Here is a 22,217-nt window from a genome sequence, read left to right as displayed (position 1 = left end):
ATGTAATTTCTAAATATTTTAAATAGAACAAAGGCTATTACTTAAGTATTTTTGATGCACACTGGCATAACTGAAGGCAGAATCAATCCTCTTGTTTTTGAACCAGACAAGATCGATAAGATGAACACAATCTAAAATGCCAACATGTGCTTTTAATAAAAATTAATTTTGTTTTATCCCATCATAAATATGCATGTTTATGCATTTCACACACAAAGAAGTTATACGCAAAAGAGCAATACCTCAATTTAAATTAAAACAACATTTAAAATCAAAAGGAGGTATGCTAAACCAAATTTCAAGAAACACACTTTAATGATAGTATGAATACGAGTGATAAGGCCTTCAGTAACACTCATTATGCAATGAAATCAGGAGTCATATTCCCACTGACTTAATTGTGGGTTTAATTAGTTTGGAATCAAGTGCCCCAACAATCTTCTGCTCATTTCATCACTTGTGGTAAGAATAAAAATATTTCTGATTAGAAATTCTTTCCTTAGTAAAGAACCAAACAAAAAGTTACACCTTATGCTACAGCTGAACCAAAAAAAAAAAAAAAAAACCACAAAAAACCCTCCAAAAGAATAGGCAATTTATTATGCCAAAAGACCTAGAGCCAACTTCTGTCATAACAAATCTATGCATAGTCCTAAACATGCTGGGAATTTCCCACTAAGCATTGTTTAGGCATGAAGGAAAACAGAAGGAACAATGCATTTGATAGTTTATAAATAATCATTTCAGGTATTTTTTGAAATAATAGCTTCAGATACTTTTACAGTTCAGAGAACAAGTAAAGAAAGAAACCAAACAGAGTGCTTATCACATGGAAATGTTAGTAAGTAAGTTAGTTAATAAGTACCCATGTTTCCATGTGACTAAATGTATGAGAATTAATGTCACACTGGTTTGCAGAATTGCTTATGTGTTTATTTCTAATTATGTTGCTTAACAGCCACCAGTAAAGCAACTCCACTTGTTACCTCTCTACTGGAGAAGTAACTATTAATAACTCACAGTAAACTTCTCCCATCTACCACAAGGAGACCATGTCAAATTAATAAAAACTCTTAAGGACATAAGGAAAACAATAGAGATATGACAATGGCTTAGTTTTTATTTTGCTGTTTCAGAAACATCCAGGTAAGTTCCTGCTATAAGATAAATAAATATCTCCACTTGTTCCTATAAAGTGTAAAGAACATTAATCTGGCAACTATTCATCCTAATACTATAACCTATCTGTGCATGTTTAGACAGTACGAATTTTCTTTATAACATTGTCATTATTTTGTTTTAAGATAGTCAACCACTCAAGCAGTTTCTCAGTACTCACTGTTCCCTTACCCTCGATTACTATGTGTATAGTGTTTGCGTGCTACATGTACCTAGAAAACATAAAAAATAAAATCTCATCATCAAATATATTATGATTTTCCCTTTACTACATAATTCCATATTCTAATATTCTTTTAACTACATATAGAGAATCATACTGACAATGAGACATTATTGATGGTAGACATTTTATATTAAAAGCACTGTGTTTCTAGTAAAAGCCTAATATCTCACTATCCTTCTCCTTACTCTGTAATCAGGTGAAAGGCATCAGTAATTTACTATTCTTGACAGAACACTATGGCCCTTACTTTCAGGTCACTCTGCTCTCACATTTTGTGTAGAAGAAAAAGTTGTGTACACCTTAGGGAGGATGTATACAAAATAAGGAAATCAGCAAAGCAGAAATAATACCTGCAGATTTTAATAAACCCTTTGATCCTACCTCAGAAAACACTACCTGGAAAATTAATTCAAATTTGTCTGCATGTAATCATTGCACTGCAGACTGAAAGCTGAGTGAAACAATGAAGAACACAGTAATTTAGCAATACAGTACAGCTGAACCAGGAGTCTGTGATAATCAGCCTGGGAAAACTACAGATTCACCATAGCAAATAAAAGAGTTGAGTATGTGTTTATTCAAGGACCCAATCCAGCTAATTGCTATCCTACTAGGCATAAGATTAGAAAGGGGACAGATTAATGTCACCAGCTATGAGGTATAAAACTCAAAGACAACACTTTCACAGAATGACAAATAAGGTACTACAGAACACATACTTTCATTGATACTTTCCTTCTATATATTAAGAAAGAAGAAACAGTCCATATAGAGAAATATACTAAAGCTATTTGTTGCTGTTACATAATTTACTTAAAACTGACTACAATTTCTTCTAGAACAATTCAAGGGTTTATTGCTTGGAAATTAGGGCCAAAAAATGGAACTGTTGTCCATGTCATATGATATTACACTCTATCTATATGGTTGTCACTCAGTAATGTTCAGTGGAAGATATGTGTACTTCTCCAAGCACACTCTCCAAGTGTACGCTCCAAGTTTAATTTAACTAGTATAATTTTTAGAATCTTATCGTTAATATCCTGTGAAATCTTTCTCATGTTAATTAAGCAATATTGGAGATCTGCATTTAGTGACTCAAGTAACTCAATATTAGAGGTCTGAATTTTGGAACTCAAGAGTAGCATTGAGAAACTAAGTATCAGGGACAAAAGAACAAAAATGCATCTCTGTAAGTTCTGAGTGGCAGAAATTAGAAAATGCACAAAAAGTCTTGAGGTATACAGGCTGTAAACACAAGAAGTAATTTAAAGTATTGCCAATTCTGATTCATTTAAAATACTCAAGGATGTATCTAAGTATGTCATTTGTTGCAAGAACTGGAAATTTGCTTATGGACACATATCCCACCAGGATGGAAGGGACCTCAAGGATCATCCAGTCCAAACTTTCTTGGCAAAAGCATAGTCTAGATAACATGTTCCAGAACTCTGTCCAGCTGCATCTTAAAAGTGTCCAATATTGGTGAATCCACCACTTCCCTGGGGAGACTATCCCAATGGCTGGTTGTTCTCATTGTGAAAAATTTTCCCCTTGTGTCCAGCTGAAATCTCCCCAGTATTAACTCACACTCATAACCCCTTGTCTTTTCCATGCGACTCCCTGTAAAAAGAGAGTTTCCATCTTCTTTGTAGCCACGCTTTAAATAATGAAACATGGTGATAGGGTCTCCCCTAAGCCTTCTTTTCTCAAGGCTGAACAAAGCCAGCTCTCTCAGCCTTTCCTCATATGCCACCTTCCCAGTCCTTCGATCACTTATGTCCAGGGGAATGTGATCTAAGCCCTATAGTACCCCATATATGAATCATACTATGCTGATCAGCACATCAAGTCATGGGTAGGAAATACAGCTCATATGGTATGATAGGTTTAAAAAATGGCAGAAGAGCAAAAAGAAGAAGAAGAACAGTAACCATAGGAAAGAGCATTATGGTTAACATAATCTTGAGATTTTTTTGCTGGTTTGAATTTTAAGTCATCATTTACAAATAATATAATCTCACTCCAGTTTTCTTCATTTTTTGGTCTACATTTGTCTTTCCTCTCCTTTCAGTATTAAGCACTGCATTAGGATTGCAATAGTCTCCTCAAAAAATGAAAGACAGCTATGATTAGGTATACTTAGAAAAAGGCTAAACAAATAAACTGGCTAGATAGAACAACCTAGCATTAAATACAGAGAAATTAGTCACACTTGCTTAGTAATAGCTAAGGAAAAAAAAAAAAAGGTGATCCAAAGAGAAAAAAGAAGGCTTTACTCTCCTCATACATGATAATAACAAACGAAGAATCAGAGCATCTTAAGCCTCAGGTTTTGGTTTCAAGTATGAGGACATAACAACCTGATATGAGGATACACCAATGAGGACATACCATCTCATCAATATTGCTAGCAAAAGTGTCCAACTTCTTCCATTTTAAGTACCTACACCCAGAGGAAAATGTATATATTAAAAAACACTAGTAAAACTAGCATCCATAAATGCATACGAAATGTAGAATGAAGTCAACCCTGCTGGTGGCTTCTCCTATGTCACATTACTATGCAGAGCAGTGCTGAAGCAAAAAGACTAGACAATGCTAGTGAATCATCACACTCTTCTGCTTGTTGAAACTGCTGCCTGTGATATTAAAACACGTGGGGTTTAGTTATTGGTGTTATCCAGGCTATCATAAATGAAAATTCAGGTCAGATCGTCACCAAACTTTTGGTTGTGCAAAACTCACAGCCAGGAATGAATTTTTATCTGCATTAATTTACACCCATTAGAATCATAGAATGGTTTGAATTGGAAGGGATCTTTAAAGATCATCTAGTATAAACCCCCCGTCACAAGCAGGGATATATTTTAGAGATCAAGTTGATCAAACCTTACAAGTTCTCCCAAATATTAAAAAGCAGGCATTATATCTCCCAACTTCTCTTTTCCTGAGTCTTCATTCTTACTCTATTTTCCATGGCCTACTATGGACCCTTTGGCTTCCTCCTCTTCCAAAGCTGGGCAAACAATGATTTAGGTTCTGCCTTTGTAGTAATACTGTTTTGAATAATGTTATATGTATAAAAAAAGGTAAATATGTTACAGCAAGAATTATTACAAAGATGGAATTTCCCAGCATCTAGTATGCAAAGTTTGTAGTGTTGGTGCAACCACTGCCTGGCACTCTTCAGTGAAACAGAAGGATTTGATTTTGTTGACATGTACCCAAAACAACTAGAGAGCATAACAGAAAAGAGAAGGGGACAGTACTGATTCCTGATTTAAGTCTCAGTTTCAATCTGCTTCTTTATTTTTTACCTAAATCAAATTTTCTGGTCCAAAATTATTAATAAATACAAACCAAAGACGTAATTCCTGCCCCTTCAAGAAAATGAGTATAAGGGCACACAGTAGCACAGGGAGACTGCTACAGAAAGGCATTTTTGTTTCAGGTTTTCCAGAATCATTAAAGAAAAATTCTCAGAAATTATAAAACATTACGTAATTCTTCCAAAAATAACATTCCAATGTGTTTTTTTCCTTTACAGTGTCAAAGTAATGTTGTTTAAGCTCAAAAGATTGAAGGTAGTGTACTTGACTGCCTATTTTTATAGATCTGATTTGAAATGTAGCTCACCTCCCAGGACCATACCAGCTTGACAGCACTTCCTCAAGCGACATGCTGGACAGTTCTTCCTACGGATTTTATCGACTATGCAGTCATTTCTTCCAGCACATAAATAGTTGTGCTGCCCTGCAGGCAAGAGAAAAACAGGATTAATACTTCATTTTCTAACAGGACAAAATTATTTCTGCATATAAATGTCCGAAATATAACTGAAGATTCAAAAAAGTATACTTGAACCATTAAAGGACTCCTTCATTTTATGCTAATTTCTGAATAATCATGTGTTACTATTTGAATATAATAACTCATTTGGCCCATTTAAGAGTGAAACTCCCCATCTATGAAATTCCAAAATACATTAGCAGGCAGCATGAACTACTTAAATTATTCTACCAACAACATTTCTTAAGTAAATCAAGCATGAGGACAGATCAATTTGTTTCTTTCAAACTTATTTTTCCTTGAAGTTATTGTTCCTGGTTTTAAAGAACTTAAGTAATTTTTGCTTGGATTGATGCGGAGTTTCCAATAGAAAACAGAATGAAAAAGTTGGGGCAGTGTAAAAATAGCCTTTAAGAAGAGTAAATTATTCTCTGATGGAGAGGCAGTTTTGTGCTAAACCCCATGAAATACCAACTGACCAGACGCAGCCAACACAGCCAACAAAGACAAATAGAAGGCGGCTGTAACTTTGTGGTTTAGGTTAGCTCTTAGTTATTGTTTAATTCTGAAGGACTCTCTTAGAAACAGTCTGTCGTTACTGTATTAAAATGGAATCCCTTAAATGAAATTAGCTTTCAGCAGAGCAAAAAATTGAATTCAGTTGAAATCCTCTCATTTTTTTGAACGCATGCTTCAATGATATACCCAAATTTCCAAATTTCACTTCAAGAGAATGAAAATGTATTCTTTAATGCTTCATTGATAATTTCTGTGACTGATTTTAATTCTGTATAAACACAGCTAAGTAAGTACATAAGTAAGAAGAAATTCACATATAAATTTAAATTAAGCCCAGGTTTACCCCTTAAGGTTTAATTTTAAAATCCTGCCTGTTTGTGCACATCATCCTCTATTCAATTTCTTAGCAGTACCTAGCACGAAAGCATGAAAACAAAAAAAAAAAATATTTTATTTTGAGAACAATAAATTGGATCAAAAACTTAAAGACAAATCTCAGATGCACCACTATCATGTATGCTTTCTTCATGGAATATTGTGGATGTGGACAGATATCAGTACCAATCCTTTTAAATTTTCACTGATTTCTAGATCAGTATTACTCTGACATCACTAGCAGTAAACAAATTCAAGATGGTTATTCTACTCAGATACTGTTATTCAGCCTTCTTTATAACCCTATTCTGCCATTTCTCTCCACAGAGTAAAATGAACAACTGTTCACCCATGGCTTTTCTCTACAGAAGAAAGACAAACTAAAAACTAATCCTCAAAGGAAAATACAGGAGAAAAACTTTCTATTCTAACTAAAGAGTTAGTGCTAAACCATGTGAAACAATGTACTTGTTTCTGTGCTAACATTTTTAAACATAAATAATTTACTCTTACCCGTAATTTTAAAAACAACTTGTTTGGATTTAGTGAAAGAAACCTGATTGTCTCAAATTAATTTTCATAACAATTTCTTTTTTTGTTTTGCTTAGAAAACATTGAGTAAACAAAAACAGTTGCCGCACCCTTTGCCTGGCATCTAAAAAGTACTTAGTAATGCAGCAAATCAAAAGAAATTCTCATTTACTTTCTCCCATTAACTCTAATCCTGGATTCCTTCTTACAGGAAACATTACTGAAAGTATCTGAATGAATAAAAATCTGTCTTGCTTTTGGCAACAGATCAGTAAACAAAGCACTTATTTTGAACATTTCTTCCTTGGGATTATTTGCAGTTTATCTCGTCTTGCTTTGCCTTTATAAGCTGGAAAAGGCATTCAGTCTTTTGCTAAGCAACAACAATTCTAAAACTCTATTAGTTTAATTAAAATCTGTGAAGATTATCTCAGCACTGAGGCATTCTGATGCTTTAATGTACATTTAATTTACAAAGGAATGCTGAAGTGTAGTTAAAGTTTTGTTTGTTCTTGTCTTGGGGGGTTTTCTTTGGTCCCCTGAGAGGTGATTTCTTCTGGACTGCTTTTCCAAGGAATTTGTTGAGTCTACACAACATGGTCTGAGTCCATATAATCTGTGTCCAATGCAAGACCAAAAAATGGCCTATGGATTTCCAGTATGACACTAAATACTTGCAAGTAACTGACAGTGCCATAGGCATTCAAGTTGTACTTTTCCTCCTATAATGACACGGAAAAATGCTGATCCACCAAAGCCAATACCATATCAGGAAATATTACTCTTTGAACACCCAATGAACACTGTTTCTACATTCTAGAATTACGTCAGTATTTAGGACTCACTCTTGAGATGAGTATGTGATTTGTGTACTCAACATCCAAGTGCGTGCTCTAACTACTAAAGGAGGCTAAGGACTGTCTGCTGGAACAGGAAATTATTTGGAAAAACAGAAATTAACACCTTTATTTATACTGATACACTGTACTATTAGCCTGTATTATTTACATAATAGTGTTCAAATACTGTGCACCTAAGATAAAGCATCACAAATCAAGTTACAAAATTTTAAATTTACAGTTATACATTTAAGTTTAGCTACATCTCTTAAAAAATTTTTCATATTTTAGGGCTTATCAGTAGAGCCAACTTCCACTTCAATTTAAAATGCACAAATTACTTCATCATCACATTGCAACCCAAAAACTGCTTATTATAAATCTAAGACTGAAAAAAAATTTTCCCATTTGCAAAACAAATCAAAAATTAATCACAATTATGAAAACTACTCTTTGATATTCATATGTTGTAAAGTTTCAGATTAGACAAGATTTAATAATCTCTCTACCCAATGCACACTATGCAAGAAAGAAAATCTGTTACTAGAATTTAGGCACAGTAAAATTTACTTTGATCTTCAATAAGTTAATATTACTTAATTCCCATTTGTTTCATAAACTGTATTTAAAACTCAAATAATGACCAATGGCCTAATCTTTATTATATCTTCACCTAGTTTATTTCCTCCACGATTCTAGCATGACAGAAAAAAAAGAAACAAGAAAAAGCCAAAACCCTGCCAACTCAACCCTCCCATGAGATTGTGGTGACAAAATCTCAGGCACTTCTTGATGGTTGCATTAACCACTTCCATGTTTTCAGGACTATTAAAAAACCACAGTCATATCCTGCATTTGAATTACACCTTCATATGTGAGTTTTCCACTCCACTCATTTCTATCCCATCTCTACCCAACACCTTCCATCCCTAAGTGTATTCCACTCATTCTGATTCAGCTGCGACTTATTTGAAGAACATGTAAGGTTCAATTATATAGTATTTTTCATAGTCTCATCTGTCAAGGATTTTTTTTTTATTATCTCAGTCATCTGATTGGATTTCATATCAATAGAAAAATCCGCATGAACGTACTCATCTGAAATCGCTTCTATCATTGTGCAGAGCAGGGTTCTGGGAAACTGTTACTTGCTTGACACTAATATTTTAGGGGCAGCAGCCATCTGAAGGAGATATTGTGCAAGAAGTAGAACACATGCCAGATGTTTAGTTAATTTCAAAATTATTGGACAATATTTAGTTAGATGAAGATGTTTGGAATGTTTTCATGGGATGCTAAAATATTGATTTGAAAACACATTTGCTATAGCTCAGTCTTTAAGATCATCTATATTTGAACTAATTGTCTTCAACATGTGAGCATTGCAGTTACTAATATGCACGTACTAATGAAGTATCCAAAAACCACTGCCTAGGTAAAATTACCCTTTAATTGGTCATTTGACATTCCGTATCTCTTATATGACTACTGTAACTGTAACCAGGAAAACAAAAAATTCTTACAAACTAAGCAACCAAAAAACTTAAAAAAAACCCAGGATAGTAGTATAATCACTAGAGCATAGGTTTGAAAGTAAAGGTTGGCATTTGCATTTCTTACAAAAATATGAACCTGGGAACTTTCTGGCAACTACCACATCTTCAGAAAGCTTCACCCAGTGTTAAGGTTTACTTTTCATGTTTACTTTTCACCGCTTTTTGAAAATGCACATGGAGGGTCCCTTTCAACGTATCAATGTATCAGCTTGTGACCAGCTTGGCTGAGAAAATACAATTTCATCTGTTGCTCAAATGCTCCAGATTCTTGTAGGATACCATTTTTCTTAACTTCCATCAAAATCCACTTGTGTTAGGAAAGGTGTAAGTTCTAATGAAACAAGCAAACACAATTTTAAGTACTGTAATGACTACTGCTATATTAGGAGGTTTTTAATCCCAATAGTGCTGGAAGTAGCATGTACAATGTCTTTAAAAACTGCACTATTAACTGAGTTCACTGACATGCTGTAAGTCACTAAAATCACTCGAGTAAACTCATGAGTTGCAGAGACTTTGCAGATGTGCAAAATACAGAAACATAAGGCTTTATCCGCACCTGGGGTATCAGATACAGCAGTCAGTTATTTGGGCAAGTGCATCTGTGCTGAACTGCTGTAACCCTGCACAGAAGCAAAGCACCGGTTTGCACACTCTCAGTTCCTCCTATCTGCTAAGAACTGTATTTTCTCAGTTCTTTTTTCTCTCTCCCATATATGATTCTGCCTCCCTGCATCTCTCTTAATTTGCAATGCTTTTGTATAAAATCATCAACTTCTGGAGGATTCTTCTTTGCAGAACATACCATGGTGTTTTATTTAGTCTAGTTTTAGATTTCTGTCTAAAAACTGCAGATATGTATTGAATCTCTTTGCAAATTATTTTACTGCTAAATGTCTCTCAATGTCAACTTTTTGCTTCCCGAATGCTAGCCTCAAGGTTTTGCTCAATAATTTTCTAGCACTATGTTTTACTACTTATAATTTTTAAAAAATACCAATTAAATCAATAGGTTAATTAAAAAAAAAACCAAAAAACACAAAGGAATTCTGGAAGCCCACAATAACCATGGGTTTAAAATTTAAAAAATGGAAAATAAGTTCACCTGTATACCTTAACTAAATATGCATATGTAGCTTTTTAGTAAAACTGACTTCTGGAAGCTAAGACAAAGGACTAGGCTAGTCCTTAGCTTGTCAAAAAACTGACTTGTCAGTTACCCTGAACATGCTCTGACAAGTCAGGTTTTCCACAACTAGGCAAATAGTCCAGCCTAATAAAATGGGAAGCACAGCTAAATAGACTTTTGCCCAGATCTAAACGTAACACTCTTCTATTTACACTTTTTCAATGTGCAAAACAGCAAATGTGGGTTGAATTTACCTCTCATTATATGGGTTTATGAGCTTTGGTCTTGGACAGCTAGGAGTTTGTAATACTGAAAATGCACCCTTCATGTCCTTGTATACTATTATATGCCATTACAGTCTCCAAGATTCCACACATATCAAATAACGGGTTTTTTAATAATTTAATACCAATTCCATTTCTGTGGTAACATTTTCTCTAAAAATAAAAAAGTCGCTGAACAAAAACTTCAGACACTAACCACCTACCCAAAAAACACATTATCCAGTAGCTAGTGGGGAACTCAGTCTCCATTTCCCTCTTTGCCCACTGAAGTAAAATTCTCATTTTTGGGAAATGAGAAGCAGGTGTCTTGACTACTACTCTGTAGTCCATATTGGTATAAAGACCTGCTATTCATGCAAGTCTGCTTCACAGCAAAGAATTTAGAATTCAATGGACCAAAGAGGACAAAGAGTGATAGCAGAATAACTTATGAATATGTTACATCCTAGAGTCTAACTGAAATAATGTGGAACTTCTTTCTTCATAATAATTTAGTTCAAAGTGAAAGCAATAAAGAATGATTGCATTCCAGGAAATCCAACTGTATGGTCAGGGCAGCATAGAGAGATTGTTTTATTCCCTTCAGGTATTTGGAGAGGACAAACATAACTCCTATATCCTGAGAGAGTGCCTTTACTAATCCATGTACTCTGCAGGGGGGGTTCAAGATTACAACTGGTATTAGTAATTCATCTTTGTTAAACTAGTCTTTCATTCATTTGCCTTACTCACATGTGATGAAAAAAGTGTTGAGTAAAAATATTTTGTTCAAAGAGAATGTAAAACTCCAAAATGTTCATTGCTAAGTTAAACCTGATGTTTTCCTATAGTGTATTTTGCTTTGGTGAACATATTTACAAGTAAGTTTTGATGTTTGACAACAAACTTTTGGTATTCTTCCACTCCATTGACTGCTGGTTTTAAGCATGTACTGTTACAGTCATCTGTCAGGCTTTTTTGCTAAATGGACCAAACGAAGTTGATTTCTCTAGAAGGGAAGCACCATTTTCAAAGCACCATATACCTTGCACTGTTTTCCTTCTAGTCAACAAATCACTTTCAATTTCTGCCAACATCTCTGAGTGACTCTTTCCTTCTCTTGTAGCCTGATCTGAAAAATCGTCCTGCCTTTTGTGGTGACTCCTGTAATATCATTGTCTTTTTCCTTCCAAAATCAATTCTCCAAGAGAGCAACCTGTGCACACTTTTTCATGATATCTATAAAATGGAGCGATTAGATGTGCCTATCCTGTTTTCATTCATTTCTGGACAGAGCTAGAAGTTACAATCCTTGTGGTTTTTATCTTTTGACATTTCCCTGTCTGTCCCATCACTTTCAACAAGAAAAACAAAATAAAGCAAAACCCACAGAAAAACAAGATGAAGTAAAATTAAGTAATAATTCACAGAAATTATGATGAACTGCAAAATTAGGAATATTGTTTCATACTGATTTTCAGTTGGTTTGACCAAACTGTTTACCAGTGTAACAACTTGAAACTCATAAAGTCTTTGAGTCTAAATATGGGAACTGACAACAAACATTTTCCAGAGCTAATACCATTTAGGAAGAGATGGTGGCTTCTACAAGTAAGTATTTTCAGTTCTTTTTATGGCATTTTGTCACAAGTGCTTCTTAGTCATAATTTTTAATGAACTACTTCGCTGATATAAATACGTAAAATGATGGAAGTGTCAGCATTGTTGTCAGTAAGCATCTATTTCTTACAAATATAGAACAAAACCAACTTTAAAAACATACCAGCTATTTCAGAGGTATACATTATTAAAGTACCATTTGTTCTTCTTTTGATCCCTGAGTGTGATATTCTTTTATCAACATAAGCTTTATATTTGCATTTTAGTCATCCCATTAGTCTGATTTTACTGGAAGTATCATAGCACATTGCCATGATAAGTTTTTTCCTATATATTTTCCTTATATTCCTACAACTGAAGCAGTGGGACAGGGTCACTGGTAATAAAGGTGTATATGTAATAAAGGTAGAAAAATCCAGAAACATTAGCAGCAGAAAAAAGCAATGTGCAAAAAATCCCCAGTTATTGCTGCCCGTTGACTGTAACACCTTAGATTAATTTGATTCTATTTGAGTAATTAGATTCTAAAGCATAGACATCCATCAAAACAAGCAGCATACATTGCCTTCTTGGGCACAAGAGCAAAACAGGCACTTTAGGATGCATTTACCTTGAGTAAATGTCTAAATTTTGGTTCTTTAATAGCCTATTGCTCTCCAAAAGACATTTAAAGAGATTAGCCCAAATACAGATGTTCACACTGTAATGCCTACAGCTAGGTGAAACAAATCTCACATAAAATATTGTCTTTGAGGATAAGGGAAGATGCAATCGCAATAATAGGATAGGAACAGGGTAATATTCTGCTGGACCTCAATGTCCACATATAACTCTTTCTATGTTTTAGCTGCAAAAGACTCCATGTTGTTGCAATGTCCTCAGATGTTAACTGACATTAAGCAGCAGTTTAAATGCAGGAGCTGTGGCTAAGTATAACCAGGAAACCTCTGAAGTTCAGTCATATGTCACTATATCATTATTTGCATAATGGCAAATTGTAGCATACCATCTGTTAAGTCTTTACATTTAGCGGTTTCTAAAAAATCACTCCTTACTTGTAGTACATCATGAGTACTGTGGAACAGATAAACAGCTTAGGGAGATGGACAAACTAAAACCCAAATCTATTCTTAACAGATAACAGTTTTACAATAAATACTTATATTTTATATACTTATGTTATATAATCTATAAGTATTTTAATACTTAAAATATTTTTATATATGAAATAATATAAGTATAATCTATAATACTTTATATATAATACTTAAAAATGTGTGATACTAAGTGAGTATTTTATATGCTTATTTTATCTCTTTTATGTACTACATAAACATATTAGCTACTGTGGTGAAATCGGCGGGATCATGTCACCAAATGCAGACAGCGAACATGCTCAGCCAACACTTCTTTATACTCAGTGCTGAGAAATAGTTACTGCAGCACTGTTAAGAGTATTGCTATTTTCACCCTAAGTATGTACTAAAAATAAGTCAGTGAATTTCTTCCTAAAATTTCGTTTCTCTCCATTCACTATAAAGTGAACTTCAGATGAGCAGCTCAGGTTACTCACATTGTGCACATGTGAAATTAGAACAGAGTATTAACAACTCTGAGCAGTCAGTTGCTGGTGCTCTTTAAAGCATGCAGTTTTACACTACCTGGAATAACTAGTATTCCACATGAAAAGATGTTTAAGATAATATTTGATACTGTTTCTAAAATACTATAAAAAGTTAAACTAAAAAATTTAATAATTGACATTTCTGCAGCTGATTATGTTCTATGCCATGTCTATTAGGAAAACACTAGTAAGTCATGATGAGAGCAGTAGGAAGCCCAGCATTAGCACAAGAGCCAAAGTACCAGAAAAAATGCTACCTTAGCTCGCTCAATCATCGTACCTCATACAAATCCATTCATCAAACTGCTGTTTATCAAATAGCTGGACAGCAAATATTTTTGAAGTCAGAAGTATGATGAAGATATATAACTACATACCAGTTCAGATTTTCTTCTTTTCCTGTTCATGATGCAAATTCTTTGAACTCACAAAAGTGACATTTTCCACTTGTATTTTAGGATCCTCAATAAAGTTACTTTAGAAATTCGAATTTGAAAATACACTTGGGTTATTGCATGGTAACATATTTTGGCCCCATGCAAAATAAAAGAACTTCAGTAACATTAAATCTGTCATACTGAGTGAAAAGCATCTTTATCTCTCAACTTGCCAAGTGTATGCTTTGTGTGTTTGTATGTTTTCTATTTCATGAAAATTTCATCACTATAGGTTTACAGTACATGCTGTACCAAATTCTGTTCCCAAGATCCAGCCTGAAAAGTTGGATTAAAAATTAGAAGTCCCTGCGGAGTTATGAGACAGGTGTTAAAGGTTCCTTTTTCTCCTCATTTTCACAGCCAAAAAGGTCTCTGTGGTGTTGCATTTCTCTTTGTTTTCAAAGAGGATTTTCTACTAATGGTTGGTCTTTTTTTTTTTTTTTAATACTTGGCATGTTGTGTCATTTTACATTCTTTAGCTATGGAAAAGCACAATTGTTTAGAAAAGATATTTTCCTTATGCATATTATTTCACTACTTACATAGTGAATCACGCTGTCATCACAAAACTGCCTATCATAACACTGATAAAATTTAGATAAACTTTATCAGAAAGTTTGATTGAAGTCATGAACAGCCTTCTTACTGTGTAGGTGTAGCTCATCATCAATTCCTCCACCATATCTCTCCATACACAGATAGTGAAAACTCTCATGGAAATCCTACTTTCTGTTTATCAAATTCAGGTCTCAGAGAAAAGCAAAGTTCACACTTGGTCAGTTAAATGTTATCTACTACACATGCTTGAGCTTGTTCCCCGATGCCATTGTCTGCAAAGAGTTGCTACCTTGAGCTTGAAGCACATATTAAAACTAGAAAAATTTGCTATACAATTAGTTGATCAATTTTGAAATAGGTTCCCAGGTTTAAACAAACCAAGAGGTAGTTTCTGACCAAGCTGCAGTAATATCATTCATTCAAGTTGGCCTCAAACTCTTCGGGTTTGGGCAACTGCTTTTCCTTAGACATCGATAATATAAATAAAGTGCATATATAAATATAGAACAAAAATGAGAAGTGGGACTTTATTATAGGAAAAACAGCACCTGAAATTTTTCTCAGGATTTCGGCAATTTTAAATTTTCATTAGTAAAACTACTGCAAAGGAGGCACTCTCAACAAGAAGGCAAGAATGCAGGCTGCAAAGAAATCACATGTTAGCAGCAGTGTAACTCCAGAATCCCAAAACTCTAAATACTGGGTTCCTCTTCAGGGGCAGACATTTTACCATGGTGTCCACAACCACTTTGATCATAATTACCCTGCATAGTTTTACATGAAGGAATTTTATAAGACATTACTAATGACTGTTTGACAATTTAGTGCTAAAAATCTTCATTCTCCTAATGCCCTGTTAGAAATATTCTCCTCTATTTTTTGTTGCCATGAATGAGATATATTGGTAGCACTTAAATAATGCCTGATCATCAACAGCAAATTACTTTGCAAACATAGTACATTCTACATACTTGAAAGCATTTTGAATATTATTTCTGAATTTTTTTGATTGCTAACTACAAACTTCTCATCACTCTCAGTTCACTGATAAGGAACGGCACTACCCCATCAAAGTACTGAATCCAATTTTGTCTTTTCAAATTTCTTAACCGAATATAAATAACACTAACTTTTGTTATTTTCAATATACTTAAAGGAGAACTTTAAAGCTTTTTTAAAAGCCTTGCAATTTTTTCATTAAGTGAATCTACAGACTGGTAAATCAGTTATTCGTAAGAGTCCACTGGAAAATGTACCACCTTTAAATGCAAAAAAATGTTTCCTAAAAAAAAGGCCACTCCAATACCCTTGTCCTTTTTCTTCTCCCCACTTGCAATATTACCTTTTTTCATATCTGCTGTACTACAGGTTCCCAAAAAAATGACTTGCATTTTTGTTTAACCTTACTTCAAGATTCTGCCTAGAGAAAAATACGTTTATTATATCAACACCAACTTTTTCTTCATGTATATATAGACACATATGGGGAATCAATAACCCAAAAGACAGTAAATATCTACAAAATCATATATATATTTAAGAATTCAGTGCCAACCAGCCTTCTAAGTAATCTTTGTGATCCTCACACAACTCTGACCCCCTGTTAAGCTACATGTGTGTCTACTAGTTACATTCATATGTATGATTAAATCGCAATTAGTATAGAAACATTTCTAGGTTAGCCTACACAGTTTTAAATGATTGTTCAGTCTGAGTATTTTAAATCAGCTCAGGTTTCATTTCAAAAAGGTTAGAGATGGAAAAAACAGAATTTTCTGGATAACATAACAGTCCATTTTATCCAAACAGAAGCATTTAACCAATACAGTACACACACCAGGGAAGGTAAAAAAAAAGGTGTACGTATAGGACAATTTCTGTGAAAAAAAAATTACAAAAATTACATAGGCTATTTGATTTGAAACAGACAACACATCTGAAATCACAGAAGTAATTAAGATAAACAACAGATATTTTCCAACAAATTTAATACTACTATATTATTTACTTTCTTATCTACACACTTTGAATAATCCATGAAAAAACTTTAAGAGGTTTCTATTATCAATTTATATGCCTTCTTGACATTTACCATAAAAATACTTCTGGTAAACAATAATAAGATATGGTTTAGAGCAAGTTCATCTACTGCACAAACAAAAACTGGATACTAAATTAGGAAAGAGACGAAATCTAAAAGTGATAGAATCAAATTCAAAGAAAAAATTGCAATATTATTTTACAGGTGAAAAGCAAAAATAAAACCTATTTTAAAATATGGCACTCACATAATACACTACACTCCGTATTAAAACTTCAGCTTCCTGACTTTTTTTAAAAAAAGTATATGGTTGACGTAGCAAAACATAGCAAAAAAATGTGAAGCCAAACAAAGGGACCAGCTAGCACAGTCAGTGAAACTTTAATGTACTCCTGAGACTTGTACTCTAGAGCCTTGCAGCCTAACACATATGTTTCTAGTAACTTTCTCATGAAACCCATTGAATGTATTAGAGAAAATGTGGCACTAGCCCAAAAGTTCACCTAGACCACCTAGTCCAATGTCATCACTTTGCAAATATCTAATATGTTGAAGGAAGAACACGAGCGTAAGCTTAAAGTAGAAAGCAACAGCACACTGAAACAAAAATTCTAATGACGTTAGTTTGCTAAGCTTTTACTTTTCCAATTTGGAAAGCTTTAAACTCTAAAAAGCTGAAACTATGTATCACAACAAGAAAATACACCATACAATTTTATTATTTGAAGGAATCCTACCCATTGTAATAATGGTTTTGTTAAGTATATGGAACAGAAAATTGAATATCCTAGTTCTGACAGGATCAAATAAAAATAAAAAAAGGAGACAAAGCATAAAAAGTAGAAGACTTTGTTGTACTGCTTCAATTGTCGAACTACATAAAACAATCTGGTCTTGTATTAATATTTAAAATCTCAGTGGACAAGGCACATAAAACAATCCAAAAAGAAAATAATAAACATAGATATTACTACTGATTTACTAAACCCACCGCTTGAGTTTGTAATTTAATGGCTATTTAGAAAAAAATTCAAACAAAATTATTGTTTTTATTACTTGAAATAGTTCAGTGAAATTTTAAATACTTCCATAATTCTCAGGAAACCAAAACTCTGCATCCTGCAAGCAAGAAAAATTCCATGACTTCAAAAAGAGAACAAAGCCAAAATAAATTCTTATCTGCTTATCATTAGTTCATATTTGCAATATTTTCCTTTGAGCAGCATTTACACTTTTTTAAACAAATTGTGTAATACACAACATTTTTATGAAACTACCTGAAATGACTAACTGATAAACAGCAACATAGCATTTAATAGCAAATAAGTGAAGTAAAACAAGTCATACTAGAAAAATCAAAAGTGGAAGAATTTTGTCAGTATTCACTGTAATATTTAAACAGTTAACAAAACAAAAAGAATTTACTACAGTGATAATATTTATAAAGACAAACAATAAATAAACAGTATGTCCTTAGCAGTGCCTAGAAGATATATTTCAGATAATTAGGAACAATGGCATCATATAGTACCTTCCATTGCCCTTTTAAAGAAGACTTTACAACTTCCACAGGTAAGTACTCCATAGTGGCAACCAGAAGCCTCATCACCGCAAATGAGACAAATCTTCTGGGGTAGTGATTCAAAACTGTACTGAGAACTTTGGCTGGTTTCTGTATCTGGCCTTCAAAAGAAAGAGAATTAAGAGAAATGAAAGATCTAGCTTTGCACAGTTAACTACTTACCTGTATTGATCAGTTTTATACTAAAAACTTTATTTTAAAATTTGTAATCAAGCTAAAGAAGGACAAGAAAAAATAAAGTATGACTGCTTTTCAGCATAAGGGTTTGTCTCTACTATGGTACTATAGGAAAGCAGTGGGCAAAAAGCATAAAGTTATATTTTAATCCATTTATCTTAAAAAGGTATTATCTAGAAACTTGTTGCTAAAACGTTCATCTTCCTCAGATCAACAACTCTAGTGAGTGGAGTCATAGTGACTGATACTCTTTTTTCCTGTACAGAGACAGAATCAGATAGAAGTCAATTGAATTTCAAAGGCCACTTTCACATGGGAAATAACTAAATTTCATCTCAGCTAGAAAAATCTTTAATAATCAGTTTACCACTCCCCATTCAGCTGCAGCATTCTCAGCAGTAACTAACTCTGATGGGGATATATCAAGGATATTTACAATTTCTCTCCAACAAAAGGCACAGACTAAACAAGGTAACCACTGTACTCAGGAAAAATAAGGGATTTCTGCTGAAACTGTAACATTATATGTACATATTTTTGCATGTATTTCTAGGTAACTAACATCTCACCATGATAGCACGCAATTTCATTCTAGCAAATCAATATACAAGTGTTTCGGTTTTCTTTTTTTGTGTGAAATCAACTGGGTTTTTTTTCCAAATCGGAAACAAAAGTTTTGGAAAATATTTAGGTATTGATGAATATGGTCTCGCTGTCAGTGAGGGTAATCTGGAGAACACTCTGCACCCCCTTTCTGGAGCCGGGCACTGGCTCGGTCATCGGACGGCACTGAAGCACCTCAGCGACAATAAGCCATCGTCTCCTGGAGCGTTACCGCGCCTGAAAGAGCCGCGAGGTGCCAGCTGCTAAACTGACACTGTGCCAGTCTCACACCGCCCTAGACACCCCGGCGTGCTCGAACAGCGAGGAGAATGGAAACGGGGGCTGCAGGTACTGCCTAAAAGCCCAAAAAGGCCTTAGCCGAGAGAAACTTCGCCCATACTTGTCTCGGCACCTCCGGAGCACCCATCCCGCGGCACGGTCACCCCTCCGGAGGAGGTGGATGCGCGGAGCTCTCCCGCCGCTCAGCGCGACCCCGTCCCTCGGCGAGCGCCCCGCCCGCTGACCCCGCCGCCCTCCTTACCGCGCGTAGCCGAGGTAGGGCGGGCACAGCTGGGGCAAGCCCTCCTTCAGCACGGCGGCCGGGAAGCCCAGCGGCTGGTGCCCGTTGAGCCCCAGGGCCGGGTAGAGCCCCGGCGGCGCGGCCGAGGTGGAAGGGAGGCTGTCGGGCGCCGCCGCCGGCCCGTAGGCGCTGGCCAGGAGCGTGGGCTCCGCCTTGTAGAGGACGCACTCCAGCGAGGACTCCTGCCCGGCCCGCGGAGCCGGGGGGTAGTCGGAGCAGCCCGCCGCGGGGGTGGCCCTGCCGCCTGGGTACCGGGTGACGAGGCCGAGACCCTCCTCTTTGATCTTCAGGACGGGCTGGAAGTCGCCGTAGGCGAAGGACCCTTCCTTGGCATCCCCCGTGGGGAAGCCGTACCCCGGCAGGTCCGGGGCGGGGGGCGAGCATCGCGGCACCCCGCCGCCCTCGTACTCCGCCCCGTCTAGCAGCTGCCGCGTGCGGGAGGCCAGGAAGGCCGAGTTGAGGGGCAGGAGCGGCACGTGCAGGTATTCCTGCCCCGGGGCCCCTTCCCGAGACCCGCCAGGCAACGCCCCAAGCCCCGAGGCATCGTCCTTGGGGGCCGCGGCGGGACCCTCCGCGCCGCCCCCCGACGGCGGCTGGGCGGCAGTCAGGGCATCGCCGGGAGGCCAGAGCGGGGCGGGCCGCGGCGGGGGCTGCGACGGACCGGGCGCCTCTGGGGCCGCTTCGCTCGCCTTCTGCGAGGGGCCGCGGCTCATCGGGCCGTCGGGCGCCTCCGCTGCCTCCACCTCGAAGAACGACCAGGGCGCCGCGGCCACGGCGGAGCTGGCATGAGCCGTGGGAGCCAGAAAGGTGTCCAGGACGGTGTCCAGAGAGTCCTTGTCCGAGAGGGAGCCGCTCCCCGGCCGGTAGGAGAAGGAGTCCCGGCCCTCCTCCTGCCCCAGCTGCTGCTGCCGCGGCTCTTCCTCCTCCTCCCCTTCCTCCTCCTCCTCCTCCTCGTCCTCCTCCTCGTCGCTGCTCTTGGGGTAGAGCAGCCCGTCCAGAGAGATGTCAATGGGCTCCGCTTCCCTGCGGAAGGGGTCTCGGCCGGGCTGTCCTTGCAGCAGGACCGCCCCGTCTCTGGCAGGCGGAGGCGCTGTGGGCTCCTTGGCCTTCACCTCGGTCATGTTGGCGCGGGTAGCGCCGAACACCGACGACTCGGCGGCTGGGCAGCGGCGGGGGCGGGCGGCCGGGCAGTGCAAGATGCGGGCGGCTCTTCACATCCTCGACGTGCCCGCTGCACCACGGCGCAGGTCCCGCTCACATGGTGGTGCTTTCGCGGGGGCGGCTCAGCCCCGGTCCCTGCCGCCGGGAGAGGGGTGACACGAAGCCGGGGGCGGTGCAGCCTGGAGACGAAAAACAATGGCAGTGTGTGCGGGGGCCAGGCGGGAAGGCAGGGTTCCCGCCAGGCTCTGGCGGCGGCGGGCGGGATGTCGCTCGCTGGCCCCCCGGCTCCGAGCTCCGCTGGTCCCTGGACTGCTTCCCACTGCCCGGGCGGACTGGCTGCCGGCTCCACGCCCCCTCGCCCGTCCCTCCCTCCCCGCCCCTCTTCGCCGCCAGCCCGGTCCCTTACCAAGGGTCTGCGCTGCAGGGCACGAGCTCGCCCCTCCAGGTCCCGCCTCTTTCCGCTGCCTCTGGGCACCGCGGCTCCCCCAGCAGCACTTCCACCGGCTCCACCTCCACTCCGCCTTCCCCTGCCTGTCCTCCCCGTCGTTCGCCGTACGCGCATCCCTCTCGTATCTCATCCGGCACCCTGTGCCTTAGGTCTGCGCTTTTTGGCCTATCCTGGCATTCTCCCTGTCTTCTCATCGCTTTCCCCCACCTCTAGGGTCGGTGTTCCGTCCTCTCGCTTCGCCATCCCCAGAAGTGCAACTCTGGGCAAGAGGCTATAAGCCTCTGGTTAGATTACTGTTTTGGAGAGCAGAGAAGACAAGCTTTACTTATCAGCAGTTGACAATAGTATAGTCTTCCTTTTGTCTGTTTTTCACTGTTCCCTTCAGACGTTCACTGTAGTTTTTCGTGTTTGAGCTCTGCTACCAATCCTCTTCTAGGATCCATTTTCCAGTAGCAAAGAAACCGAGGCATTGTAAAGCTTTTTAAATTACATTAAGGGACCTCAAAGCATCCTTTGCTCCAAGAAGCACAATGTCTTTTCTACAAAAGGTTTGGAAAGTGGGGCATTCTTTACTTCTAAACTTTAATTACTTTGTCAGGGGCATGAGAGGATGTTGAAAAGGGACCTGGTTTACAGGAGCTGGCTGGACAGCCTGCATATAGCAAGTAATAATTCACCCCAGGTTAGTTCTGACCAAGAAGCTGTCACCAGCTAATTGCTGCCTGGCATTTTGTGTAAAATGCTGGCTTTGTGGCAGAACCCATTCAGCTCAATAATACAGCTACTAACTGAAGGGGAAAAAAAAGCAACACAACCCTTAGTATATTTTTATTATGTAGAAATCCAGAAAAGAAACCTGCGTGGAAAGATACGAAGAATAGATTGGCGGAGGAGTAGTCCTCGTGACTTTAAGTTGAATCAGTATATTTCTGATATGTAGAGAAAAGTATGCTGTTACATGCTTGGTTGTGATCTGT

The 22,217-nt window shown here is 37.8% G+C and overlaps 1 protein-coding gene across 2 annotated transcripts in view; it reads right to left on the bottom strand.

Moving 5' to 3' along the window:
- Positions 1–21,233, bottom strand: part of PGR (progesterone receptor) — a 37,801-nt gene extending 16,568 nt beyond the window's left edge. The window contains exons 1-4 of one of the 2 annotated variants that reach the window (XM_027677362.1): positions 21,199–21,233; positions 19,593–20,971; positions 18,221–18,372; positions 5,045–5,161 (exon numbers count right to left, since the gene is read on the bottom strand). In XM_027677362.1, the coding sequence (XP_027533163.1) occupies positions 5,045–5,161; positions 18,221–18,372; positions 19,593–20,752 (1,429 nt within the window). In that variant the 5' untranslated portion in view covers positions 20,753–20,971; positions 21,199–21,233. Of the gene's footprint in view, positions 1–5,044; positions 5,162–18,220; positions 18,373–19,592; positions 21,027–21,198 lie in introns of those variants that run through there. The other variant, XM_027677361.1, reaches the window with a different exon arrangement.
- Between the last annotated feature and the right edge of the window lie 984 nt (positions 21,234–22,217).

This window comes from Neopelma chrysocephalum, unplaced genomic scaffold (assembly GCF_003984885.1).
Source record: "Neopelma chrysocephalum unplaced genomic scaffold, ASM398488v2 Primary Assembly neopelma1_43, whole genome shotgun sequence".
Classification (NCBI taxonomy): Eukaryota; Metazoa; Chordata; class Aves; order Passeriformes; family Pipridae; genus Neopelma; species Neopelma chrysocephalum.
The sequence above is the reverse complement of the archived record's forward strand: the minus strand, read 5'-3'. Positions and strand labels throughout refer to the sequence as shown.